We start from the raw sequence: 27,510 nt of genomic DNA on the forward strand, positions 1-27,510 counted from the left end.
TACGTCTCCTTCTGTCCGTGTGTCCTCGCTTCCTGGCGGGACGCTCTGACAGATGCGGAGCAGCTGCTGCGTCGGACACGTCCGCCCGCTCTGAGCCGGGCGACGAATCGGATCCCACAGATCATCCCAGGAGCCGGGCGGGAAAAAAAATCACCATGTGGAGCAAAAGGAAGTGTAAAGCTTATCGACTGTCCAGCCAGAGGAGGATCGGAGTTTTAATGTGGAAATCAGGAGTATTTGGGGTGTTTTTGTGCCAAATGTGTAACCGTAGAACAAAATAAAGTGTTCTGCATTTTCTACAGTTGCAACAGAACTTTTTCACATTGTGCGAACAGGGCCTGATGGGGACTGATCAGCTGTGCTGAAATCCTGCAGCGTAATGAGTCAAATGGAGCAGATCAGCTCCTCCACTGCTCAGTGCTGCTCTCGATTTATGATTTTTACACAACTGATGCTGCAATAAAGCGTTTCTTATCATATCTAGATTCACCGAGAGCGATTTCACATTTAACCTCCTGGGAATGAAACTGTGAACACGGTGTCGATCTGAGTCAAAGATCCCAGCATGCACCTCTCTGACGGGCACCATGTGGAGGCCGGCTCACATCTGCAGCTGGTTTGAGGCTGCAGTGGCTGATGGGAGAGCAGAGCAGTGGACCATCACACTGTGTTTATCTGTGGCTCTCGGTTGCCGCTCGCCGCGGAGCCGCCGCTGCCTGGCTCAGTGGCTCCGAGCCCGGCGGCAGGACGCATTTCTCAGAGGACTGACAGTAGATCCGTCAGGGGCTGGAGACAGACAGCTCGGTCTCTGTTTGGCCTCAGAGTCTGAACTCAGCATGTTTCAGTCAGGCAGGGATTCCTTTAACTGTGGCGCAGCCTGGTGGAGGACCAGGGGAACTGCAGCCCCTCCACACCACCAATGAACACACACACACATATATATATATATATATATATATATATATATATATATATATATATATATATGTATATATATATATATATATATATATATATATATATATATATATTCATTGTGTATATATATATATACATATGTGTATACACACACACACACACACACACACACATATACATATATATATTCATTGTGTATATTTATATTATTTTCTCAATATTACTCTCATCACAAGAAGAAAAGAAAGAGAAAAAAACGTGTTCACTTGAAATGCTAAAAAAAAAGGTAGAGTAAAAGCTTAAAAAACATCTAAATCATATAATATATATTATTAATAAAGCTCTTAAACAATGAATGAGGGTAAAAACATCAAATTGGTAAAAGAGGAAAATGTAAATCAGCTAAAATAGCTAAAGGTCAAATGACTAACATGATTAGATAGTAACTGAAATCTAAGAATGTCCATTAAAAAAAGAATGAAGGAAAGAAAAGATGAAAAGGAAAAACAGTTAAAATGAAACACCTAAAATTGCTGAAAAGAGCTGAGAAGTCTAACACACCTAAAACAGCTATGAAGGATTAATCTGTTAAATACAGGAAGAAAAGTCATAACAGCAGTGAAGGTGAGGCAGTGAAACTTCATGAGTGTAAATCTGTTTCTGCAAAGACGCCCAAACTATCCGGACAACTTCATGAACTACTGTGGCTCATTGTAAAGGTTAACTCTTCAACATGGACGGAGGGGAAAACTGGTGGCACAAAAGACAAAACACAGTAACAAACTGTTTCACAGTATAATTTATTCAATAAATCAACATATATTATCCATACATACATATATTCACATCTCCTCTGTACAGGTGAATGACAGAAAATCAGGAACACATTCTGAGATTCCTCAGTGTTCTGAGAGGTCAAAGTGATTTCAGTAAGACTCACAGTCTTTCAGAGTGAAGGTTAATCCTGCTGTTAGGTAAGTCTCCATTCCCTCCCTGCTCTCCCTGATGTTTCCCACGGATTATTTTAGGAAAAGGATCCTCTGGACGGGGATCTGACAGGTTCTCTGCCGCACCGGCGGATCCATGTTATGCACAAAGGATGAGACTGCATTCGTCAGAGCGTGGATCATTCTCAGAAGGTTTCCCGGTTGTGATCAGACCCACTGATCACGCAGTTTCTTCTAAACACTGCAGCTCTTGTCATTTACTTGGTGGTTTGAGAATCTACTGCTGCTGCTCTCGCACTGAAGCACCGTGACTCTCGGCACCACCTTGTGGTGAACTCTGGCATTACAACGCTAATTCAGCTGCTCCTGGCTGCTGAACGCTTTAAAACGGCGGCGTCAAAAGGTTACGTTCACGACGTATCTGAGGTTTTGCGTGAGGCGGGATCACCTTCAGCTAATGTGACGACCAAGGAGCCAATCAAGCGCTGATTCTCGGAGAACTCCACCAGACCGCACAGCGGCTGAAGTGAGACATCCGGCGTTCTCCTCTGAGGAGATGCTGCAGTAAGGCTGCTGCCCTCCCCTTCCCCCACGCAGAAATCAGAGTTACGAAACACCCAAAACAGGTCATAACCGGGCCGCTAAAAGTATCTGAAGCACTTGGAGGAATTCATAAACAACCTCCTGCATCCTGTGCTAAAAATACCTGACCCGACTGAGCGGCCGGCGTCCGTCTCTCCAGAGCCGGGGAGACAGAATCGGGCAGGCGGGACGTCCGGAGCGCCCGGCGTTAAAACCTGTTCTCTCAGCCTCGGATCAGAGACCGGCCGGTCGAACAAACCAAAGAGAGAGAGCTGGTTTGGTGGTTAAAGAGCCGGCGACAGTCATGTAATATCAGCAGCACAGTCAGCGTTTATAGCTGCTCTGAGGAAAACATCATTAAACCTGTTTAAAAGGAGAAGAGATTCACAGCTGAGCGGCGCTGAGCGGCGCTGAGCGGCGTCTCTCCAGGACGCTGCTGGATTTCCATTTTAAGCTCCGACGGAGTTTTCTCTCCGAGGCCTGAGGAGACTTCAGATGACAGTCCTTCACTTTAATGACTGCTTAATAAATCACTTTCATGTGTTTCTAAACAAGAGAACCTGGCTGATTTTACTGAAGCTGCACATTTACTTGGATACTTTCTGCACTGAGTGCTTCATGTTGGGGGGAAAGTTCCAGAGCATCTTTAATCTCGTCTAATCCTGCAGAGTAACAGATGAAAGAGTGAATGAGTGAAGCTTATCGTGTGGTTTGTGGATATCTTGTTGGTCACAGTTTAAGACTTGTGTAACATTCAGGTTTTTTTTCTGTTGAGGAAAAGCAGGATAAGCTGAACATGCAGCATTTCTAAAAAACTGAAAACTCTTTCCCCGAGTGCAGCTGAGTGAACCTGAGCTCAGCGACGAATTCAAGTCATAAAATCAAAGTAGAGAATCGAAAAACAAAGCAGATGAAACAAGCAGCAGACATTGAGGTTGGCACCGAGCTGAGAGCGGCGGCGGCGAGGCGGGAGCCGCGGCGTCTCACTGGTAGCTCAGGTAGCTGATCAGGATCTTGGGGATGTCCAGCTGGGCCACGGCCTTCAGGGCCCGAGTGCCCAGCTCCCTCCGGACCGCCAGCCGGCTCAGCTGCTGCAGACTCATGGGCGTGGCTGCAGGGAGGAGGAGGAGAGCACGGTCACAGCGCTCCGTCGGCGAGGGCGGCGCTCGGACAGGTTAACGCCATTTAAAGGCAATGGTATCTTCTGTGTGTTTAACTCTGAACTATTCATTCATCATTGAAAAGGAAGAAAAGAAGCGCGAAAGACTGAAAAGAGAAAAGCTGATTCTGACCAAGATCTGACTCATTTTTTTTAAGTCTAATGTTTCACTGAAAGAAAATCAATTCCATGTAACTCTAATGTCCAATATGCTGATTTTCAAACAGACAATAATCAAAGAGACACTGCAGGGACAGTTAAACATGTCAGCAAGTATTTAGACTTTAAATCAATGGAAATTATCTGAAAATCTCTAAAAATAGAGAAATTATCTCTGATTAATTAAATATAATAAGTCAATTAAAAAAGATCATGTGATGAATAATGATTTCCATGAGAGTGTGACAGAGCACTTGAGTGTGTTTCTACAAGCCTGCAGAAATGAGAACTATCTCTTTATGTCCAGACTGTTACACACATTTTAGTTCAGGCGCCACAAAGGGAGCGATCTCATCCTACAGCAGCCAGAAGAACCTTTAAACTCAAGCTTTGAGGATAAAGCTGCTCTTCTCGCTTTAAAGCCTCGTTTTCCTGATGTGACCCACTTTCTATACCCAGACCTGGAGTGCAGGCGTGAACCAGCTGAGTCTCACAGCGATGAGCCTGAAGCTGCTGCTGGCTCTCTCAGGAATGGACAGCGAGCCTCGCTCGCCCCCTGCTGGTGCGACGCTGACACTCACTCTCATAGAGCCTCAGGCAGGCCGAGGAGGGCGAGCCCGGCGCGGTGTAGTCCACCGGCTTCTTCTCGTGCACGTCGCGGGCGTGGATGTTGGCGCCGAACTCCACCAGGATCTGGATCATCTCCACCCGCATGGCCTTGGCGGCGTGGTGCAGCGGGGTGTCGTGCAGCCGGGTGGCGTTCACCTTCGCACCTGGGGAGGGAACGAAAACAGCCGACGTCCACAGTGAGGAGATGAACCTAATGAACCACTCTGAAGTTTAATAAGGTGTCCCTCAGGGTTCAGAACTAGGATCACTTGTGTTGTGGTTAGATCTTTGTCGGGTAAAGTTCACTCTGGTGTTGTTTTTGGGGGCATCGTCCAAATCTTTAGTGAAAATATGAATGAACAGGAAGACTCAAAGAGAAGATCAGCTGGAAATGAGCAGAAACATCACAAACGTCCACTGAGAGTCAGTCATCTACAGAACACCCCCTCACCTGAGTTCTTATTTACTATGAAAGACGAGGAAATCAGGAAGTCAAGCCGTCTGTTGATACAGAGTTTGGAGCTCTAGAGGTTGTTTGAGGACGAGCATCCAGAGGAAGCGGCTGGCGGCGGGCCGAGGCCTCCTGCTCTGACCTCGGGCTCCGCTTGTTGTCAGGTTCTAGTGTCAGCTAGCGTAGCCGTGCTATTATTAGAGACTCAAACCCCCAACCTGAGCCCCACCGTGTCCCGCCGTGACCCCCACCTGCATTGAGCAGCACTTTCACGCAGTTCAGGTGCTGGTTGGCGCAGGCGACGTGCAGCGGGGTCCCGTAGTAAAGGTCGTAGGCCTCCAGGCCGGCGCCGCGGCCGATCAGCAGCTCCACGCACTCCGAGTTTCCTGCGAGAGCAGAAACGGGTTCGGTGAAAAGCAGCACTGCGCCGGATGGGGGGGGGCACGGGACCGAGGGCAGAGGACGGACCTCCCATGCAGGCCTCGTGCAGCGGCGAGGCGGTGCGGGAGGTGAGGGCGGGGTTGGCCTTGGCGCCGTGCTGCAGCAGCAGCCTCACACACTCCAGGCTGCCGGCCGAGCAGGCGTCGCACAGCGGGGTGCTGCCGTCCACGTTCCTGGCATCCACCTGAGGCGCAGCACAAAGACGCGTTTTAAATGGCGTGCGGTGGTCTCGTGAGCCCGTGTGACCTCTGACCCCGCCCGACCTGGGCTCCGGCCTCCAGCAGCAGCCGCACACACTGAGTCTGGCCGCGCAGGCAGGCCTCGTGCAGCGGCGTGATGGAGTCCACCGCCACCACGTTGACCGAGGCGCCGCTCCGGATGAGGCGCTGCAGCTGGCCCGCCTGGCCCTGGGACGCCGCCTTGTGCACCTCGGTTCTCTCTGCCCAGCTGCCTATGAGCAAGCACAGCTCCTGGTCAGCGTCAGCTTACAGGTGAATGTTATTCTGCCATTCTTTAGTTTCGGTGCACAAAATATGGCACAGGTAGTTATACAGAAAGGTAATGAAGTGTGCGTTATATTTATTATATATTATATAATAATAATAATATAATATATTTATTATTATTATTATTATTATTATTTATTAATATCATTTATATTGCAGCAGGAAGAACTTCAGCTCCATACTCCTCAGAAGTCGTGACAGTGTCTGTTTCGGAGCTTTATTCCCGGTGAGCCGCGGGTTAACGGAGGCTGCCAGGCTCGCTAGCTTAGCCGGCTGGCAGCGCTCGGAAGTGGGTCAGCGCCGCCGCGCGGCCCGCTGGGGGACAACTCACCGATGTCTCCGAAGAAGTAGGCCTGCGGGTGTTCGACCTCCATGCCGAGCCGCGGGTCTGGCCTGGGTTCCGCTGCGTGGAGGGTTCTCGTTCTTCTGCTCGGAGAAAACACGGACGGGTTGTTTGTAAACAGCCGCGGCGCCGGTCACGTGACACGGCGGCCGGCCGAACGGCATGCTGGGAAATGTCGTTCACACTGATGTAAACAGCTGAAGAGGAGCCAACCAAATCTAACAAATCTCAGATTGACCAGAATATGAAGCAGCCAGACCATACCCTAGTTTATCAAAAATCTGTATTTTTATTTTATTTTGTTCACAGTCAAAGCTGCTGATTGAAAACGGACTATTTTTAATACAAATTCAAAGTTATAGTTACTGCTTCAAAAGTAATCAAGCTGTTTTGCGACAATTTTAAAAAATATTTTTTGTTGAAGTTGCTAATTGTAATAGCAGTGAATTTACTTTATTCATTTTAAAATATATATATGTATTGGTGGCACTGAAGTCAGTCCCAGTGTGTGTGTGTGTGTGTGTGTGTGTGTGTGTGTGTGTGTGTGTGTGTGTGTGTGTGTGTGTGTGTGTCCCCTCTACCAGTCCAAAAATGTACACATGATGTATATTGTTGAACTTAAAAGGGCCCTCTGTGACCCATATTTACATATTTATTGGGACTGACTCCAGCGACCCTGAACAGGATGAAGCGGTACAGAGAATGGATGTTCTGTCACTTTTACGCTGATCAGCAGATATCAAATGGACGGTGTGCAGTTTTTGTTTTTGTTTTTTTTAAGAATGAAATATCATTAAAGTTGACCATGGTTCCCAAATGTGTCTGTTGTACTGATTTTAAGAAGTAATATCACAAAAGGCCTCTCATTCTGCTCTCACTCTGCCAACAACAACTGTATCAGACAGACTTATAGTGTGTAGAATGTACATGCAGGTTCTTTGTGAGTATTCGTGACTCAGTGTGGACCTTTCTTAAAATTGTGAAACTTTCATTCTTTGTTTAGCATTGTTTGGTTTATCACTGTAAATAAGAGCACTGCGATCACTAGTTCAGAGTCGGAGGGTCTTTTATTTTATTTGGCCATTTTTCTCCTGTTGTTTCAGATTAGGAGCTGATTATTTTGTTCTTTTTTCTTTTGTTAGATGGGCTGAGAGCCCTCTGGATGAATTTTAACCCTGCTCTTTTTTTTTTTTTTTTTTTGCAAAAGGAAAAAAAACTGTTTTGTGTTAGATGGAAAACGTGTAAGTGCTGGCCCGATCAATGTTTATATAAATCTCTGCTTCTGGCAGTGGGAAGTGTGGAAGAGGCCCGGTGTCTCACAGCTCCTAGACTGGGGACATACGACTCAGTCATTAACACATTCATAAAACAATTGTGACAGAATGCTTAACTTAACATATATGAAACTTAAAGTGACAAAAATTGAATAAATAAATGGTTTAATATTTATTTAAAAGCTTCAATACTAAAAAATAAAAACAGGAAATAAATACAGGGCTCAGTAGAATAGAGTACAACCTGCGGACTTTGAATAATGACCAGTAGATGGCAGCATTATGCTGTGATGTGTCTCGTCGGCCCAAATCCATGAAGAAGAAGAAAAACCCACGAAGAAGAATGTACACGTCACTTCCGCTTATCCAAGATGGCGTCCCCCACGGACGGAGACGCGAGTGAAACAAAAACGGGGAAAAAATCAAAAAAGAGCAAAAATCAAGGTGAGATACGGATTAAAAAGTGAAATGCTGTTAAGGAACATACGTACAAAACGCACTTCCAGTTTATAAACCCAGCTGAGTTTTATTAAACTATGTTTTAACGCGTTTGCGGTGTTGCACGCTGCGGAGTACAAACCTAGCATGTGTTCTGTGGACATGTTTGATCAAACGTGTGTTATAGCTTTATTATTTAGAATAACATCTATTTGGATTTTGTTATCTGCTGGAAGTCGGAGATTCTTTTTCCCGAAATCTTTGGCTAAACCCTCCTTTTGTTTTCCTTATCAGGGATCTTGTGCAGATTTTAATGTTTAGTTCCAAACACAACACAGTCGTTTAAAGGCAAGTTTACAGAGAAAAACCCAAAAAGCAGAGGAAACAGTGGGAATCAAAAAGCCCCCTCTTAATAGGAAGAAAGCTACTGAACCAACCTCAAAGCTGGATACTTTCTGCAGAACCAGAGTCGGAGACGTTTTGTTTGCAGCTGCCAGCTTCAGCCAGCCTTTCGTTACTGCGTTTTTACTTGGAATCATAATTATCCTGAAAAGGTATAAATATCTCTTTTATGCAAACTTTCAGGAAGTGTTTCAAGGTACATGAAAAACCTGATGCTGTACAAAAAATCTTGCCTGAGTATCAGAGAACCGTCAGACCGTGGATGTGCCGAGACGTTCACCTCTCTGTGTGGTAGTTTGGATGAACAGTCTCAGAGCTGTGTGTGACTGACATCTGTCCCCCTGCAGTCGATGAGTCTGAGCTGCTGACCGTCCCCGATGGGTGGAAGGAGCCGGCGTTCACCAAAGAGGACAACCCCCGCGGGCTGCTGGAGGAGAGCAGCTTCGCCACCCTCTTCCCCAAATACAGAGAGGCCTACCTGAAGGAGTGCTGGCCGCTGGTGGAGAAGGCTCTGGGAGAGGCTGTAAGTCAGGGGGCTGACATGAACTTTAACTTCAGAGGTGGTTTTAGAAGTGTTTTAAGCTTTCAGCGAGCAGAAGTGTAAGAAAAGCATCACAGCAATGTGTCTCAGCTGACTGTCGGGATTGTTCTCAGCACATCAAAGCCTCTCTGGACCTGATCGAGGGCAGCGTCACCGTCTGCACCACCAAGAAGACCTTCGACCCCTACGCCATCGTCCGAGCCAGAGACCTCATCAAACTGCTGGCCCGGAGCGTCCCGTTTGAACAGGTGGGGGCCGCCGGCAGTCTGCAGCACCTTAAAGACGGGCTGTATGGAGCCGCAGGACGTCTGACCCCCTCCCGCCTCCCTCCAGGCCGTGCGGATCCTGCAGGATGACATCGCCTGTGACATTATCAAGATCGGGACGCTGGTGAGGAACAGGGAGCGCTTCGTGAAGAGGAGGCAGCGGCTCATCGGACCCAAAGGATCCACACTGAAGGCGAGACGAAAACCGAGACGGCGGTCACAAATTGTTCACAGAGAAGTGAAGATCGTTCTGCAGTGGTTGAAGCTCAGACATGGTTGCTTCATGGTTTCCTGCTGTGTCCTCTGCAGGCGCTGGAGCTGCTCACGAACTGCTACGTCCTGGTGCAGGGCAACACGGTGTCGGCTCTGGGGCCGTACAGCGGCCTGAAGGAGGTGAGAGCGCCTCCCGCTCACCCGTCCCTGAGATCGACTCCCCTCCTGCTGGCTTCACTCTGGGTTTGTCCTCCTCTGCTCTGCAGGTGCGGAAAGTGGTGATGGACACCATGAAGAACATCCACCCCATCTACAACATCAAGGTAAGACCAGGACCGGGACCCGGAGTTCTGCTCAGGGGTCAGAGGAGGTTCTCTGTCCTCAAACCACCACGCTGCCCCATGAAGACCTTTTCCATCCTTGTTCTGGACTTCCTGACAGACAGAACTTTCTCTCCGGGTCTGGAAGCCACGGCTGGCTCCGCCCAGAGCTGAGGGCGTCAACAGCTCCAGCACTGCAGGGTTTAGTTCTGATCACAGTTCAACACACACAACATCCAAACGCCAGGACAGGGACAGACTGGAGCTCAGAGACTTTATCATTCCTGTTCTGGACTGGAAGAATGTTTTGAACGTGCAGGATGGATCTGACCCTCCTCCTCCCCCTCCCCCTCCCCCTCCCCCTCCTCCTCCTCCTCCCCCTCCCCCTCCCACTCCCCCTGTTCCTCCTCCTCCTCCAGACTCTGATGATCAAGCGGGAGCTGTCCAAAGACCCGGAGCTGCGCCTGCAGAGCTGGGAGCGCTTCCTGCCCACATTCCGCCACAAGAACCTGACCAAGCGCAAAGAGCCCAAGAAGAAGAGCGTGAAGAAGGAGTACACGCCGTTCCCCCCTCCCCAGCCGGAGAGCAAGGTCCGAGCCCGAGCCGTTCTCCCCCCCCTCCAGCCGAGACGGCGCGGCTCGCCTTCAGGCTGATCCCGGTGTGTTTGCTCGCTCCGCAGGTGGATGAGGAGCTGGCGACCGGAGAGTTCTTCCTGCGGCAGAGCGTGAAGAAGAGGAAGAAGATGGAGGAGATCAAGGTGGGTGTTTCCTCGGTTTAAACATGAAATAGTTTAAACTGTGAGGAAACTCCAACAGATCTGACCCGGAGACGGTCTGAAGCGCTTCGTCTTCTCACTCAGTGCATGTCGTTAGCATGTAATAACAGATGAGACGCCGACTCTTCGCCACAGGAAGCGTTTTCTCACGGTTGGGTCTGAGTGGCGGCTTCCTGCGGCGGATCTGTAACGCAGCGGTTCCTCTTTCTCAGGTCAAACAAGCAGAAGCTCTGAGCAAGAAGCAGGAGCAGCGCAACAAGGCCTTCATCCCCCCCAAAGAGAAGCCTCTGATGAAGAAGACGCTCAAAGGTGAGCCCAGGCGCCGTTCACACCACGACGTTTCACCTTTAAAAATGTGAAAGTGTGACCTTTGACCCCCGCCCTCTCTGTCGCGCAGCTCCAGCAGAGAGCAAACTGGACATCGACGCCATCAAGGACAAAGTGAAAAAGGCCAAGACGAAGAAGCTGGGAGCTCCTCCTCTTCCTCCTCCTCCTCCGACGACGGCGAGCAGCAGCAACAAGAAGAAAGGCAAGAAGAACAAAGGATAAACACTCCTCACACACACCGCTGCAGCGAGTGTGTGTGTGAGGACAGAGCAGAGACTGTCAGGAGTGTGTTTGGATCCAAACGTCTCCTTTTGCTCCAGTTTTGTATTTATGTAAAATAAAAGTGTTTTTCTTTTTTTTTGACAGCCTGGTCCGTTTCGTTCCCGCTGATACTTTAGGCCACTTTTGGGTCCACCGCCCTTATGTTTGACACTCCTAATAAGTCACACAAAAAGCAGAAAGTTTTTCCCATTGTGTTTTATTTATAGTTGTGTGTTTCCAGCAGCGGAGTCAAACCTTCCACACTTCCTGTGCTTCGGAATCGGAGCTTTAAAAAGAAACGTGACATTTACTGTGAAGGTTCCAGGGGGGGCGCCGGTCTGGAGTCAACCCCCCAGGGTGCTTTATCTGATCCCAGAGCAGGCGGCGGTGGCGTCGAGGCGGCCCAGGCGATGACTGAACGCCCTGAAGCTCATTCATAGCAGAAGACGTCGGGGTAGAAGTAGCGCACGGCGAACGCTGCCGCGAAGGTGAGGACGAGGGCGATGGGGCGGACGGTTACTATGGAAACGTAGCCGGAGGTCGGAGCCGAGTCGCCGTCTGGAGTCCGGCTGTATCCTGAAAACAGAAATGAATGAATCAGCTGGACGGACGTCGACGGAGCCACAGACGTTCGGTTCCACGCTTACTTTTCTCCACGTCTCTTTCTTTGCTGCCTGGAAACACAAAGAGACGAATCAGGTTCAGGAGAGACAGACGTGAAGACGCTGCTCCAGAGACTCACGGCAGAGTTTGTCCGCACAGTATCCGTCACATCGGGAGCAGGGCGCGCCTCCGGTCTGATACGGTCGTCCTCCGTTGACGTTCCCTCTGAAAAACAGCTCAGATCAGCCGTAACATTATGACCACCTGATCCAGTAACTTGCCCAACACCGGCGTTGCACTCGTGACAGTTGCTGCAACGCTCCGAGACTGCTCCACTTCCCCACCGCGTCCCAGACACCCTCCGCTCCAACCCAGTCTCACGGCAATCGGCGCTACGAGTCACGTAAAGGAATCTATTGAATCGTCGTTCACTCACGCCGGGGCGTAGTTGCATACGAAGATGACGCCCTCCTTCCAGGGGACGCCCTTGACGCCGTTCGGGCAGGACTGAACCGCACAGCCGACCTTGTAGCTGCTCGCCCACGCCACCTGGCGGCAGGGAAAAGGAGAACGTTCAGAGAAGGACAGTTTTCCCGAGGCGTCCTGGTCCCGTCGGCCTGTGGACGGACCTGGGTGTAGTGGCCGCAGACGCCGCGGCAGTCGTTCCGCTGGAAGCTGTAGTCCTGTGACTCGTTCACCCAGAGCTCTATGGCTTTTTTCACGCTGAAAGACGAGGGCGAGGAGCCCGCCCACAGGTTCTCCCCGACTGAGCGGAAGTCGGGGTGCGAGCGGCGGGGGTTGTGTTCCCACTCGCAGCGTCTTGACCACGCTCTGGCGGTGATGGCCAAGGCCTCGTCCCAGCTCTGTGGACAAAAAAGACAACTTCACTGGTTTACACAGAGGAGGAGATGTTTTCAGGGACCTCTCCGCCGGGGGATCTGAACGCCGGCGGCCTAAAGACCTTATCAAAAAGTGTTTTGACAGCAGCGGAAGGCCGGTGGAGACACACCCGTCCTAGAAAAGCTTGTCAAGGACCGTGTGTCGATTGTATGAAAGTCAAGGTTAGATCTGGCAACACAAAGACCTGTTCCACTGCCAGGCTGCAAACTCTCGCTGATGAAGACATGCGAACTTTAGCAGAACTCGTGCACGGCGGTGGAACATCTCTCTGAATCAGATATGACTAGAAAGCATCTGCATCACATCTGGAGGGCTGTGCTGCTGCTCTGAGTCTGCAGAGAGACACCGTGATGTTAGATAATGGCAGGTAGAAACCACTAACCACCGCTAACCACCGCTAACCTCCGCTAACCTCCGCTAACCTCCCCTGACTTCCTGCCTTCACACATCTCAGCTGTGGCTGGAACTTCTCATGAACAGATGTAAAGTACAAATATCTACATGAGTTCTTTCTCTTTCTGAAGAAAAAGAGTCAACATGTAAGATAAAATAGTTTTGTCAGGATAATCAGGCACTTTTATGTAAAGGACGTGTGTATTTTTCCATCTGTGTTTTGCCTTTAAATAGGTTTTTTATTCCTATCTGGCATTTTTCACATATTTGATCAGGTCAAACTGTAAACCTTTTGATCACCATTTCAGGTTTTTAATGAAATATTTTATTCTAAGTTGCATTTTCTGTAAATTTAAACAATCCTTTAAATGTCAGAATACAGGAGAAAAGGCCACAAGAACTGAAACGAACCCCTTTCATGAGGAGTGATTTACTGAGCCGAATCTTTTCTTACAAGAACAATCAGATCGCGTTCAAACCCAAACCTTCACCTCCAGGCTGATCTGTCATCTGCTTGACAGCTGCTTCTCTTCTGCTTCGCTTGAACGACTCTTCTCACACTGAACAGTCATGACACTGTTACCAGTCACTTTTAAGTATTCAATCTGAGAAAAAAGTCCAATATCACGGAGAACAGCAAAACCAGCCTTTAAAAACAGGAAGAAGACTTCTGCTCGTCTCACCTCAGCGTTTCTGAACCCGACAGGAGAGTGAAGAGTCTCACCATGTAGAGCATGTCGCTGGCTGCTGGATCCACAGACGAACGGGCTGCATTGTGCTGCCTCACACACTCCTCCACGAAGCGCCTGTCGCTGATGTCCGGCAGCCGGAGCGAACACACACCTGGGTCCAGCTGGACCGTCCAGGCCCCCAGCAGGAGGACGAGTCCCGGAGAGACCGACATTCTGCAAACGCTGCTGCAGCCTGCGGGCCGTCCTCACACTGCTGCAGGAAACCACAGCACCCAGAGGAACAGGAAGAGTGTGTGTGCCCTCCCATCAGGTCACGCCGATGCCTCAGATGCCGTCACAGGTTAAAATAAAAGTCAGGCTTCGGCTTCTGCAGGGTTTCTGGGAGAGACGGCTCCTCGGCTTCGTGACGGCCCGGATCAGATAACGTGAACCAGAGGAGAATCAGCAAGCCTGCATGTCTGAACAGGCAGGATGAAGTCCAAGAAAACTTCCAGAGTGAAGATTGACTCCCACCTCATGCACAGGGTGTGAGACCCACAGGCAGCCAGACATTCGAAACCTAGTTTCAATAAAACTCCAGAAACTAAACTAGAAACTGGAAGGAAAAAGTTGGTGTGGAATGGAAATACTTATTTACAGTCCTCAACACATTTGGTTTAGGTCCACAACTCATAGCTCTGATCAAACCACTGCACACCTCTCCCATTGCAAAAGTCCAGACAACCAGCACACTGTCTCAACCCTTTAGGCTTGGTCGTGGAACCTGCCCGGGCTGCCCACTGAGCCCAGTTCTTTTCGACCTAGTGATTGAACCCCGCGCAATCCCTCTCAGGAACTGCCAGGAGCTCGCTGGCATTTGGAGAGGAGGTATGGAGCATAGAGTGTCTCTGTATGCAGATGACCTCCTGTTATATATCTCAGACCCAAACATCTCCCTTCCAGCTGCTCCTTCCTTACTGGAGCAATTTGGCTCTATATCTGGCTACAAGATCAACACGCATAAGAGCAAACTTCTCCCACTTAACAAAGAGGCGCTCAATCTAGATTACAGTGGTATTCCATTTCAAATTCAAGACAAACAATTCACCTGGAGATAACCCTCATCTGACCCCATCAGAACTCCGTATGCTTGCTTCTGCCTTGCTCTTGGCCAGATGTACGATTCTGCTGAGGTGGAAAGGTGCTGCCCTGCCCACGCTTACCCAGTGGCGTCAGGATGTAATGTCCTGTCTCACACTTGAGATGCTGCGTTCTTCTGTGAATGGCTCGAGAAATGGGTTCTATGAGACATGGGAACCTTTTCTAACTTACTTTCATAATATCCAAACTAGTTCATAATTGGATTAACTAACCCTTGACATGAAGTGCGGTTTAACTCTGTATGATGCTCCGTAACATACACTTCTAGGTAATGTGCCTGATCTGTCTGTTGTTAGCTTCTTTTAAACCACTGGGTGTGAGAGGGTTGGGAAGGGCTGTCGCACATATGTTTTTCTCATATTGAAGGTTACTGTGCAACCCTGCCCTCTATCTATTTTCTTTTTATTAACTTATTTAAATTAACGAATATGTGTATGTATGCAAATATTATTTCTCTTTCATTTTGAGTTTTGTCATTGTGTTGATGTGTGTTTCTCAACGATAAAAGATCAATAAAAATATTTGAATATAAGATGAAAAGTTGTTTCAGACATGTTTATCTACCGCTCCACTGTACTGAGGTTACTGAGCTGATCTACTCTGACCTCTGTGACCCCTGATGGACGTCATTCTGCTCATTTTGACCTCAGACTGCTGTTGTTGGAGCCTCAGAGCATAAAATAACCAGAAAGCCTCTGAGCGTCTTCACAAGTTATTCTACCTGTTACAATTTGCCAGTTCTTTCATGTTTTGTTTCATGTGCTCGATGTAAAAAACGTTTTTTTCAAAAAGTGTTTTTTTAAGCTCAGCATGAAAGAAGATCCATGAATATCTGATTTACAAATCAGTGGTGTCTAATTACAATGAAATAATTAATACATTCTTAAAAAGCTGAAAGATTCTAGAGCAATGTTTTTCTGTGTTTTAATGTGGCGTAGCTGAGCCGTAGTCTTCAGGTGTGATGCTAACAGCTGATGATTTAAATGAATGAATGCTGTGTCCCACTTTGTCCATTTAACCATCAACTCAGTGCTTCAATGTAGAAATCCTACAGCAACGCCTTAAATATCAGTATTAGTATTACTGAAGACATTGTCCTGCTGGTCTGTAGTGCTGATGAAGACATTACATCTGTCCTTCTTGTCCTTCCTGTCTGTCCTCCCAGCTTGTCTTTGTGAGAAGAATCAGGTAAAGGTTAGGATTTGGGAATTACATCAAAATAAAATCGACATGAAAGTTTTAAAACCGTCACCTGCTAAATGTGGAAAAGATGTAAAGTTTTGGAAACTTCCAAAAAGAAAATACATTTATGTACAGATCGATGCCAAAAATATTGATTTCAGTTGCTTCATGTCTCTTTCATCAGTGGTTTGCTGCTCCCTTTCAGCTGAGCAGTCACTGATTGTATGCTCTGCACTGCATCTTAATCTCAGGCTATTTTTATTCTTTTTTTAGTCTTTCTTTATTTTTAGTTTTAGCAATTGTATATATATTTTTTAAACATACATCTATTAGGAGGATTTTTTTCTGCATTTGTTGCTTTTCATGTTTGTCCCTCTACTACTCTAATACTTTGAATTACCTTGTTGCTGAAATTTGCTGTCAAAAAAACTAAAGTTGCTTTGTGACCGAATAAGATTCAGAAACACTTGAATGATCTGCGTTCTGAAATACTCTGAACCCTCCAGACCTCTGCGGGCCTCAGGAAGACTTTACTCAGCGTTCCCAGAATCAGAGGGAAGGTGAAGCAGCTTTCAGTTCCTCACAACTGCGGAACAAACTTCCTGATCTCTTGAGGATTTCTGACTGACCCATTTCTTTAAAGTCAGACCTTAAAATATGATTTACCACGGCTTTCTCAAAGATAATAGATTTTGCTCATTTCAATACCTCAAAATAGTTTTTTGTTCATGCACAATGCCTTCTTTAAAAATTCTTAATATCTATCTTTCGCCTTTATACCTACTCTGTAAAGCACTTTGGTCAGCGTTGGTTGTTTTAAATGTGCCACATAAATAAAGTTGACTTTTGACTTTCTTAATCGCTTTGTTTTGATGCCGTCTGTTAAAAGCCTCAACCTGCAAGGAGCAACTCCACCAGCAGGTGGCAGCACCGTGCGGCTTCTGACCTTTCTACTCGTCAGAAAACTGCAGGTGAAAAAGAACTGATCTTCTGAGTCAAAAACTTACAAGAAAATTAGCAGATGTTTTTGGAATTTAGGAGAAATGTTGCTTCTGAATAAAAGGAAAACATAAGGAATCTTAGACTGACGTTTCTGGATTCAGACAGGAAAATTTCAAAACTTTCAAAGTTTAAGTTTCTCACAAAGAATCCACTGGAACACTTGATCCCAGTTTAATGTAAAAAAAAAAACTGATTTATTCATATGTAACACACACACACACACACACACTCTCTCTGGCTGCAGGTCACTGCAGCAGGCAGCTGCACTTGGTGCTCTTCTCTTTGTAGGTGGCGCCGAAGAGCTGAACGGCCTGATGGTTGATGAGCTTCCAGAAGTGATCGAAGGAAATGTCCTGATCGCTCTGCACCTCCATCTGCTGCAGGAGCTTCCCCAGACCGTCCTCCTCCTCCATGGCCTGCACACACACACACACACACACACACACACACACACACACACACACACACACACACACACACACACACACACACACACTCCCTCAGGATTATAAAGGCCTCGGGCTGCATGATTTCAACATGATTTCATCTTCACATCTGTTTCTGCACATCTGGATCAATTTCCCTCCAAACCCCGATGCTGTTCAGACATGGAGGACTCGACACTGTGTGTAAATCTAAGATCTGACAGGAATACTTTTCGACAAGTAATCTAAAGCAGGGGGGTTCGGGCGTCGGGGCGCCGACCTGCTGCGATGTCACGGTTACCTTGGAGACGGCGGGCAGCTGTTTGGACACCATGGTCTGGAACTGGGTGGTGTTCATGGTGGGTCCATCTCCAGCTTGGTGGAACTCGGTGACCAGCGTGTTGAGGGCCAGCTCCAGGTCTGAGTACTGAAACCGTCAACACCGTTTTCATGAGTCACACCCACTTTTCGCTTCGTCTCTACTGAAATCTGCTTGAGAAGGACGCCAGGTGTAAGTATTTACCCACCACCTCACTGATTATGGTGTTTCTGGCTGTTTCTCAAGAGGCAGTGTGTGTACACACAAGAACAAAGGCTCCAGAACGGAGCCCTGAGGAACGCCTCAGGTCAAAAACGGTTCCGCCTCCCAACACTCCGACTGCTTTTTCTGTCCAGCTCAAAAGAAAACACTGAAGATCTTTTCCAGCCACTTTTGAAAGTCTTGACTTAAAAGGCGGCTCAAATGCAGAAGGTTGTTTTATTCATTACATTTTTTCGTCTTCTTCCGTTCAACTCAAGAATCCATTTTATCAATCCAGGAAATAATCTCCTCCAATCAGACAGCGCCAAGGAGACCTTTGATTTGCTCTCAACGTTCAGTTTAAACGGTTTATTGCGTTTCCTGGAGTGGGGTCAAAGTTCATGTCTTCTGTTAATTATTTACATTTCACAGTCAGACTGGGTGAGAATAAAACTGCTGAAAACAAACATCTTCCATTTCAGTCAGGATGGAATTGGGTTTTTCCCACTCTTGAGTTTCACAATGTTGACCTTGGCTCCTCATTTGCTCCATTTCTCAGACTGTGCGTGTTAAACCCTGAAGCGTTGGTGTGGATCCTGCCAGTTTGCTGAACAGCTGAATGAGATCAGGGCTCTCGGAGGACTGGAGCCTGCTGTGAAAAGAGGGCGGCGGCTGCAGGGCTCAGCCAGACTCCAAACTCACATTCACCCCAGAAAACAGCAGCGCGGCTTCCTCGTTTCAAGACGTCGCGGCATAAAGCGAAAGAGGTCAGCTCGTCGTGTAAAGCAGGCGTGATTCTGGCTGAAGGCCTCGGCTCGTAAGCGTCTTTACAGCTCGGTCAGGCACCTGTAAAGTTTTATAGTCTGACTCTGAACCGCTCAGAGGAGGTGAAGTGGAGCAGATGTCAACTGAAACTCACTGGAAGTTCGACGTTGAACCAAAAGTCATTTCACTTAAAAAAGTATAAAGCATTCTGATTTATGCAAAAAAAATCACAATATTCAGCTGTTTTATTAATAATTTTTGTAAATTATTTATGAAAAGTATGTTTCCAATCAATAAAATACCTTTAAAGTGCATAAAAAATAAGGGACATTAAACACAGCAAAGCTTGTAACTAACTAATGTAAAGCGAACCCTCTGTACCCTCATGGACCCCGCCCTCCCAGGCCCCGCCAGGACCCCGGCCCCCCCGCCCCCCCCAGGCCCCCCCAGGCCCCCCCAGGCCCCCGGCCCCCCCCCCCCACAGCTCTCACCTTGGTGTCCATGTGTGTCCGTTTGATCTGCAAAACTCGAGGGAAACCTGCAAGTTCACAGCAACACGCCAAGAGTCCGAGTGAGACTGAGGGAGGACTCACACGGTTTCCTACAGAGTCCACACACACCCTCCGCCCACCACACACACACACACACACACACACACACACACACACACACACACACACACACACACACACACACAGTTTGCACAGGTTCCAGTTTTCTGAGCTGCAGCTGTAATTTGACTCTTCACACCAGACAACTGAAGACACGTTCTGTGTTCTGCTCTTCACCTTCACCTTGGTTCTTAAACTGTTCTTGAATTAAGGTTTTAATCCACCTCATGAATTTCATGTCTCTGAGGGATTACAGTTTAACAGTTTCTACTGGAGGCTGTACTTTAATCTCTCTGTAGTTTGGCGTGTCTTTATATCTTACAACAGAGGGAGTTTTGTGGTTAAAGTCTCTGGTTTGATCTCCAGCTGAGGTTTGTTTCAGGGGAGAATTAAATCTCCCTGTTGAATCTGTCCAGAATTTCAAACCTTTTTTTGTATTTTGTTTTTCTTGTGGGGGTAGTTTTCCAGCTCCTGCTGGTTGTGACGTTAAACGGTGACCTGTTCAGGCGCTCCAGAGGTTTTCAGAGCTTGCAGCCGACCGGCTGACTTTGTAGTTTGACGGTTAAGGCTGGTCGGTCTGTGTCGTGTTAAAGTGTGTTGTTCTCTGCGTTTCACTGTGAAAACCACCTCCGTCAGCGTGAACGCCATTTCTGTGTGAATGGACACGGTTGCTCTGCACCCAGAATGCACTGCTGTCAGGATCCTCATGGTATTTGGCTCCACGTGTCTCACGGCTTCGTCTGCAGCTCTGAATCCTGTGAACCGTCCGGCTGGAGCTCGGCGAGCTGAAGCCGGAGCGCCGCTGTCCAGCGGAAGAAACAACCAGCAGCAGAGCTGTCAGCAGCTTCCAGGACGGTCTGGACAGAGAGCGACGAGGCCGAGAGACGGGTCAGAGCCTCCTCAGTGTATTTCACCACAATGGAGCAACGATGGAACACAAACAAACAAACAACCACATTCTGAGATTAAGGTGACTCTGGTTGGTGCGCCAGGACCGTTCTCAGCGGGACGTCCTGCGGGTCGGCAGCGTCGCCGTCGGACTCTTCGTCGGACTCTTCGTCGGACTCGCTGGACTCAGGCTGGTCCTGGTATTCCAGGTCTGCTTCGCTGAACACAGTCAGAGGGGAGAACCGGCTGAGCTGCTGCGACTCCATGAAGCAAAAACCCAGCGCCGAGTCCCACCTGGTCTCCGAGCGGCTGCGCTGCGTGGCCACGGCGATCCTCCGCTCCATCAGCGTCCTGTCCCGGCCGCCCAGGCCAGGCGGGTCCAGAGCCGAGGACCACAGCTGCAGCTGCTCGTCATCCGACGAGTCCCTGAGAGGAAACACAAAAAACCAGACTCCAGCACTGGTTTGTGTTGTTTTTGCTGGTTTTGCTTTGGCTTCTGCGTCTCTGCAGCTCGAACGTGTTTCTGCAGCCGATCTGAACCTTCGGGGGCCGGTTGTAGTTTTTCTGCTGGATTGCTGATGTTGTTTGTGTTTCTGTCGTTCTGAGTCTGTGTGTGTTTCCTCTCGAGGGGTTGGCTCGCCACTGACGGAGCGACACTCACAGCTCTTCCTCGCCGTCCTCCTGGAAGGTCAGAGGTCGCATGCAGACAACGCACGTGTTTCCTACGGAGAGGAAACACGGCCGGCAGTACAGACCTGTGGAAACAGGAAGGCAGCTCAGGACAACTCCGGCCTCCTTCACAGGCAGCGCTGCACGGTTTCATTCTCCTCTGTGTGTTTGTCTGATTAGCAGCTGCTTCTGTTTGTTTCTTTCTTTCTTGGATCGCGTCTGCGGCCCTTCTTACTTGTGATATGAAGCTGTGTTAATTCACACACACACACTCGGGCAGTCACACTCACGCCTGTGTGTGGGTGATTTCAGTGTGATTTTCAGTCGGTGTTTACCGGAACACTGCGGGACGTCGCAGGTCACCGTGTTCGAGTCCCCGGGCTTCACTGCGTCGCCGCACGCCAGACAGGAAGCAGAGGACGAGACCCCCAACAGGCGGGACAGGCGGACTCCTGCTGCGGGTAACCTGACACACACACACACACACACACACACTTCAGCCACAGCTGGGAAATGAGAACCTGGGAAGTGGGAGCGCTCCGAACGCTCCATGAAGCCAGTCTAACATCACTGGGCTTCAAACCTCATCGCAGCTAGCGTGAATTAGCGAGCCGCACTTCTGTAGTGTGACGCGAATGTTTCAAAACCAGAAGTGGGATTTCCCAGGCCCTTGAACACACCATGTAGGGAGGTAATCTGACATCGGTGGAGTAACTAAGCGTAAACACATTGCTGGTGACGTTCAGCTCATCCGCAGCTGGTCGCTGACGGCCCCTCGGAGGTCCCACACCTCAGGTTGGGAACCATTACGTCATGGCACCGTGCTGAGTTTAGGTGTAAAATTAAAAAACTGATATTTTGACGTCAACGGAAGATTTCATCCCTGGAAAGAAGAAAACGTTTTTACCGAGTCAGCAGAGCCTGAAGACACCTTCCTCCTCCTCCTCCTCCTCCTCCTCCTCCTCCTCCTCCTCCTCCTCCTTCTTCTCCTCCTCCTCCTTCTTCTCCTCCTCCTCCTCCTTCTCCTCCTCCTCCTCCTCCTCCTCCTCCTCCTCCTCCTCCTCCTCCTCCTTCTCCTCCTCCTCCTCCTCCTCCTCCTCCTCCTCCTCCTCCTTCTTCTCCTCCTCCTCCTCCTCCTCCTCCTCCTCCTCCTCCTCCTCCTTCTTCTTCTCCTCCTTCTCCTCCTCCTCCTCCTCCTCCTCCTCCTCGGTCAGCTGCGTTCTGGATGGCAGACCTCCTCAGCACGCCTCCCGCCGCGCTCCTCTGGTCCAGGATTTTCTGGTGGAGGAACCGGATCCTCTCCTGAGGAGCACATTGAGAAGGACACCTGCTTATCTGGACTTCATTCCTCACAGTTCTCATCTTCCAGTCTCAGAGGCTCCGCCCTGAAGTCCTGATCAGCCAATTAACTCCTGTTCAGCAGTAGCATCACTAGTGTGTGAGCTCTGAAACACCTCAACATGTAGCATGTAGCATGTAGCATGACCCGGAGTAAAATCCTCCTGCTGGTCCGTAAGACTTCAGGTCTCTGAGTGTTGGTGAGTCCCAGACCTGCAGGACCTCCGGTCTTATGAGGTTCAGGTCTTGGACACTCTTGATGCCAGACTGTGTTTCTTCAGGAGCGTCAGGTTTAGCAGGTTTCAGATGTTGGACAGTTGGAGGCTTCTGCCGATGACGTCCCGGTCTTGGCCTGTTTCTGGGTTTCCTGGTGAGTCTGAGGTCTCTGTGACTCCGGCGGGATGGAGGTCTCGCTGTGGACGGGTTCAGACTCGCCTCCTGCTTCCTTCATTCTGCAGATTCCTCAGATTCCTCTGCTTTCAGCGACCTTTCACCCAGAGCAGCTGGTCTTCCTCACAGCATGGGGGGGGGGGGGGGGGGGGGGGCTTTCAGGTGGGAAACCTGCCCTCAGGCTCTTCCTTCTTCTCCTTCTTCTTCTCTGACTGCCGATGGAGGGTACGTCACCGCTGGAGGATCAGTTTACGTTCCCTCTGAGACTCGCCCACACACTCGATGAAAACATGAACAGAAACCACCCTGGAGACATTTTTCAGCTGATGTGCTCGTGTTGCTTTCAAGAGAGCTGGGACGTTTGAGCGTTTGACCCAATAACATTTCCCAAAGCTTTACAGTTTTACTTGATGCACAGAGGAGCGTCACCAGCACAGCAGAAGGTTAGCATACGTTTGAGTTAGCATAGCATTACACAGTGTTATCGTGTAACGACACAAAGTTCACATGAAATAGACCAAGATTAGCAAAACAGAGTCCAGGATCAACATATTGTACAGAGTTTAGCAAAATATAACACAGACTTAATGTAAAAATGGGAATAGTTAGCAAAACATACCACAAGATAGCATCTGGAGCAGGGCTCTGCAACCTTTATGACCAAAAGACCCGTTTCAGTGACTTTCAGCTTGTCCAGTAGTTCTGGAGCCATAAGAACATTTAACCTTCAAAATGAGGCGAATGCAGCTCAGGAAGCTTCATTCTTGGTCAAATTCATCCGCCCTAAATGCGTGAATGAATCATTTAACAGACGGATGAGGAGCTCATTCTGATGCTTATCATGGTAACACTACTGCAATACAGCTACTGTATGTCTCCATTATTTACACCAGAACTTCACCCAATCGTTACTTTTAATTCCCAGTACACCATCGAGTCACTACAATAACGAGTGTGTGTGTGTGTGTGTGTGTGTGTGTGTGTGTGTGTGTGTGTTACCAGCTCCCTCTCTGGGTAGAACGAAGCGCAGACGATTCGTCTGCAGCGCTGCATGAATCCTCCGACCACAGAGAAGAGCAGAGCCACACCAAGCAGGAGTCCTGTGGAGGAATCGAACCGCAGCGTATCAGGAGGCTCAAGGGGCCGAGGACATCACACAGCTGGAAACGGGGAGGGCTCCCGGGCGGAGTGTGTTCTACCCAGGGCGAAGCAGGTGTTCCAGTCGGGCTGTGACGGCTCCAGCAGACACCTGCTGCTGATCACTGTGATGTTTCCCTGCTGCAGGACGTCGAACGAGGCCACCAGGTCCCTGAAGACGTCCGAGGCGTAACCCGAGCCGTTCACCTGGACCCCCACCGTGACCGGAGCTGGAGGGGGGGGCGGGGCAAACCGTTACCGCCCGAAGACGGCGCGGGCTCCCCGTCGCCCGACCTCTCACCTCTGGCCACGACGTCCCCCGTCAGCTGGTGGTGCACCTGGTCCAGAGCCCAGAAGAGCAGGAAGTCCAGCGCCACCAGCAGGACGCCGCCCACCAGGTGTCTCAGGACCTGGGCCGCGCCCTTGAAGATGGACCGCCGCTCACCGGCCGTCAGGCCGAGCCTCACTGCAGGAGCAACGGGTCAGGACCATCTACTGCACACACACACACACACACACACACAGACACACACACACATACTTGGTGTGATGTAGGTCGTGGCTTCCTTGCGCGTCAGCGGCAGGACTGAAGCTCCGCCCCTCGACTTCTCCTGCTCGTCCAACTCCTTGAACTGAGCGCTGATGTAAATGTTATCGAAGTCGAGCTTCCCGAGATACGAGTGTCTGTACTGCGCAGCTCTGCACACACACACACACACACACACACACACACACACACACACACACACACACACACACACACACACACGGCCATCAGATGGCCTCAGCCGGACGGTGGTCCAGACGGGTGGGCGAAGCGGGCGCAGCTGACCTCATGAAGGCCACGGCGAGCAGGACGAAGCTGACGTACTTCAGCGGGTCGCCCAGACTCCGGAGCGCTCGCAGGTCGGAGGACAGCTCCTCCACGATGTCCTGGCTCGCCTGCTGCAGGGAGCGGCTGCGGTTGGCGTCCACGTCGAAGCTCACCGACGCCGTCAGGTTGAAGTCGAACTCCCGCTTCAGCTTCTGGAAGGCCGCGACGGCGGCTGGAGGGGAGGCGGGTCGTCAAGAGGAGTCGAGGCCGGGGGGGGGGGGGGGGGGGCGTGAAGGCGGGACACTCACGGGCTGCCAGGCGCTCCCTCAGATGGGTGGCGATGTAGGCGGGGATGACACAGAAGAGCTCGCCGGCTGAAACACACAAGCGGTGGAAGTCAGAGACGGTCCTGTGTTGATGGAGAGGTGAGTGGACGCACCGCGGGCGACGCCGCACAGCGGCAGGAAGGCGTCCACGACGCCGCACAGGAAGTCGAAGTCTCCCAGCAGGTCGGCGCAGTCGCTGCGGGCGTCGCTGAAAACCGCCCGGCACTTCCTGTACGGGGAGCCCAGGACGTCGTTGCACACGTCCCCGATGTCCACCAGGAAGCGGAGGACGTTCCGCAGAGTCCGGGCTGCGGGGTCAGAGGTCACGAGAGGTCAGGTCGGGACGGGTCGCGAAGGTCAGGTTCGCCTGGGTGTCCGACTGACCCACGTGACGGACGCTGTCCATCATGCTCTGGACCAGGTCCTGGACTCGTCCGGCCACGGCGTACGCGTTGCGGCTGATGGCTCTGATCTGGTCCAACGCCGCTGCAAACAGCAGCTCCTTCAGTCACCGTCAGCAGACTGACTGAAGCGACTCAACGGTTTGAAATACATGAAATAAAGCTAAAAACACAAAAGTAACCCTGTAAGGAGACACTGATAAGTTTCCGTTCTGGAGACGAAGTCCTGGACTCCTCAGCGTTTCCTCAGGCGGAATGTGTTGGGATGTCAGAGGTGGGAGGGGCTTACTGAAAAGGGGCGTGGCCGACCGCTGGATCAGCTCCTGCGTCTGGTTGGCCGCCAGCTCGGCGCCACACAGCAGGCTGGACGCGGCTCGCTCGGCGTTTTCCAGCGTGTTGGCGAGCGGCCCGGACGTCAGCGTGGTGACGAAGAGGAGGAGGACGAAGCTTCTGCCCCGACCTGCAACGAGGGAGGGGGAAGAGGAGGGGGAGGGGCACAGCTGTGGAGATCCACATCTGTCTGAAACGTCTGACCTTCACCTGCTCCGTCCTGCAGCCTCACCTCTGCTGTCTGGAAGCTTCGCTAAAAGTTCTAGGGTTACTTTAAGCCTCCATTGCAGAGATTTTCCTCCATTAGAATCATCCTTCTGCTTGGTTCTCCATTCGGATCTGAGCGCTCTGACTGCATTTGGAAGTTGTCATTTCCCTTTATTTGGGAACTCTAATAATATTTCTTCATATTTAGTTTGAAAGCTATTTATGAACTTTATTTCGGAGCTTTAGTATTTATTTGGGAGTTCTAATGTCATTCATTTACAACTTCATTTGGAGCCTCCAACTATATTCGGAAGCTGTAACTTCATTGAAAAGCTCTAATTTTGTTTAGAACTCCATTTAGGAGATTTAATTTCATGTATAACTTCATTTGGGAGCTCTAAAGACATTTATTATGAACTTCATTTGAGACATCCAGCTATATTTGAAAGATATAACTTCACTGAAAAGCTGTAATATTCTTTAAGACTTTGTTTGGGAGCTGTAACTTCCCTTGGAGCTCTGCCTTTATTTAGCAGGCTTATTAGTTTTTTGTTGGTTTTTTGGGGGGGAACTGAGACTTGCTCATACTTACTTACATAGTTTTAGTTTCGTTCATGATTAAAGGTGTATTATTCGACAGAACCGACTGCAGACCCTGACAGACCCCCGTGACCCTCAGAGACTGACCCGAGCAGAGCGACGGCAGCATCAGGGCGACCCTGGCCCTCCCGGCGGCCGACAGGCCCATGGAGAACGCCGCCAGGCCGGCGAGGACCAGCGTGGAGTGCAGGCAGAACCAGAGGGGCTGGTTCAGCAGCAGAGACGTGAGGCCGTACAGAGACGCCAACAGCAGCCCGCACACGAACGCCAGCAGGCTCCGCCCCCCGTCCGCGAGGTGACCTCTGAACCTCCTGCTGCTGAGGAGACTGGTGGCGAGCGCTGACCTGAGGACGAACAGAGCGCCAGCAGGAGATGGACCTCTCAACAACACACTTTTCTCTTCATGTTGGGAGAGAGCTGATGGTTGGACCTCCCAGAATGCCTCAGAGCAGCTGGAGGGGGGGGGGGGGGGCAGTGGGAGCTGATCATAGATATGTACAAAAGCCTTAATATATGTATATCTATGAAGCGGATAGTAGTCTGACGAAAATGTCCCCATTGTAGGACAAATAAGGAATGCGTGTGTGCGTGTGTGAGGATGGTATATCTGTACAGCTACTGGAAATATTAATGTTTAATCTGTATTCACATTTGTCCACATAACAGGTAAATCTATATAGCCTACACTGCACTTATAATATGATGCCATACCAACCTCGTTACTTTGTTTTTGTACATGTCTATTCATCAGTCTATCTGTACATGTCATCAGCTCCCTCATTCACCCACAGCGCTCATTTCTACACCTCAATGGGCATTTATTTGTTATTCATCACATCACTGCTTATATTATATATATTTTCCTCGCATTTTGTGAACATTTGTGGTTAAATTAAAGACATTTTCCACCATCATCGCTCCGTTAATGTAATTATCAGCTTTATGGTTTAATTCTAAGCCGGTCACCATAAAATTATTTAATTCCTTGCCAACTTGTTTGCAGTTATGTTGAACAATAATAACATTGTTCTGTTATTTTTGCCTGAAAACCGTCCTCCCCCTCTCAGGTTACCTGTGCGGGCCTCCCGCGGCGCTGCGCGTGCCTTCACGCTCCTCCTCCTCCTCCTGGATATCGTCTCCACTCGGGAGTCTTCTCCTCCTCTCCTCCACCTCCATCTTTCCTTCCTTCTCCGGCTGTTTTCTGGTTGCCTGGAGACGACGGGGCAGTTATTTCACCAAACTTAA

The 27,510-nt window shown here is 49.7% G+C and overlaps 4 protein-coding genes across 4 annotated transcripts; 1 reads left to right on the forward strand and 3 right to left on the reverse strand.

Moving 5' to 3' along the window:
- Positions 1-1,772: 1,772 nt before the first annotated feature.
- Positions 1,773-6,255, reverse strand: LOC115404239 (ankyrin repeat and SOCS box protein 13-like). The gene is made up of 6 exons (XM_030113490.1): positions 6,104-6,255; positions 5,530-5,717; positions 5,294-5,450; positions 5,077-5,211; positions 4,347-4,538; positions 1,773-3,558 (listed from the first exon to the last, which is right to left on the reverse strand). The coding sequence occupies exons 1-6, from the start codon at positions 6,144-6,146 to the stop codon at positions 3,431-3,433; spliced, it is 843 nt and encodes a 280-aa protein (XP_029969350.1). The 5' UTR covers positions 6,147-6,255; the 3' UTR covers positions 1,773-3,430.
- A 1,495-nt stretch (positions 6,256-7,750) lies between these two features.
- Positions 7,751-11,034, forward strand: krr1 (KRR1 small subunit processome component homolog). Its single transcript, XM_030113489.1, has 10 exons — positions 7,751-7,833; positions 8,577-8,752; positions 8,884-9,018; positions 9,104-9,229; positions 9,346-9,429; positions 9,516-9,572; positions 9,989-10,159; positions 10,249-10,326; positions 10,557-10,653; positions 10,742-11,034. The coding sequence occupies exons 1-10, from the start codon at positions 7,761-7,763 to the stop codon at positions 10,891-10,893; spliced, it is 1,149 nt and encodes a 382-aa protein (XP_029969349.1). The 5' UTR covers positions 7,751-7,760; the 3' UTR covers positions 10,894-11,034.
- Positions 11,035-11,129: 95 nt separating this feature from the next.
- Positions 11,130-13,907, reverse strand: glipr1a (GLI pathogenesis-related 1a). Its single transcript, XM_030113491.1, has 6 exons — positions 13,553-13,907; positions 12,165-12,398; positions 11,972-12,084; positions 11,675-11,760; positions 11,580-11,606; positions 11,130-11,508 (listed from the first exon to the last, which is right to left on the reverse strand). Exons 1-6 carry the CDS (start codon positions 13,730-13,732, stop codon positions 11,363-11,365), a joined length of 786 nt encoding a protein of 261 aa, XP_029969351.1. The 5' UTR covers positions 13,733-13,907; the 3' UTR covers positions 11,130-11,362.
- A 6,198-nt stretch (positions 13,908-20,105) lies between these two features.
- On the reverse strand, positions 20,106-27,441 carry dcst2 (DC-STAMP domain containing 2). Its single transcript, XM_030114091.1, has 17 exons — positions 27,338-27,441; positions 26,353-26,609; positions 25,418-25,588; positions 25,112-25,213; positions 24,841-25,035; positions 24,710-24,775; positions 24,420-24,633; positions 24,129-24,286; positions 23,889-24,053; positions 23,650-23,817; positions 23,450-23,550; positions 21,916-22,024; positions 21,630-21,651; positions 21,058-21,188; positions 20,715-20,808; positions 20,348-20,479; positions 20,106-20,272 (listed from the first exon to the last, which is right to left on the reverse strand). Exons 1-17 carry the CDS (start codon positions 27,439-27,441, stop codon positions 20,131-20,133), a joined length of 2,331 nt encoding a protein of 776 aa, XP_029969951.1. The 3' UTR covers positions 20,106-20,130.
- Between the last annotated feature and the right edge of the window lie 69 nt (positions 27,442-27,510).

This window comes from Salarias fasciatus, chromosome 17 (genome assembly GCF_902148845.1).
Source record: "Salarias fasciatus chromosome 17, fSalaFa1.1, whole genome shotgun sequence".
NCBI lineage: Eukaryota > Metazoa > Chordata > Actinopteri > Blenniiformes > Blenniidae > Salarias > Salarias fasciatus.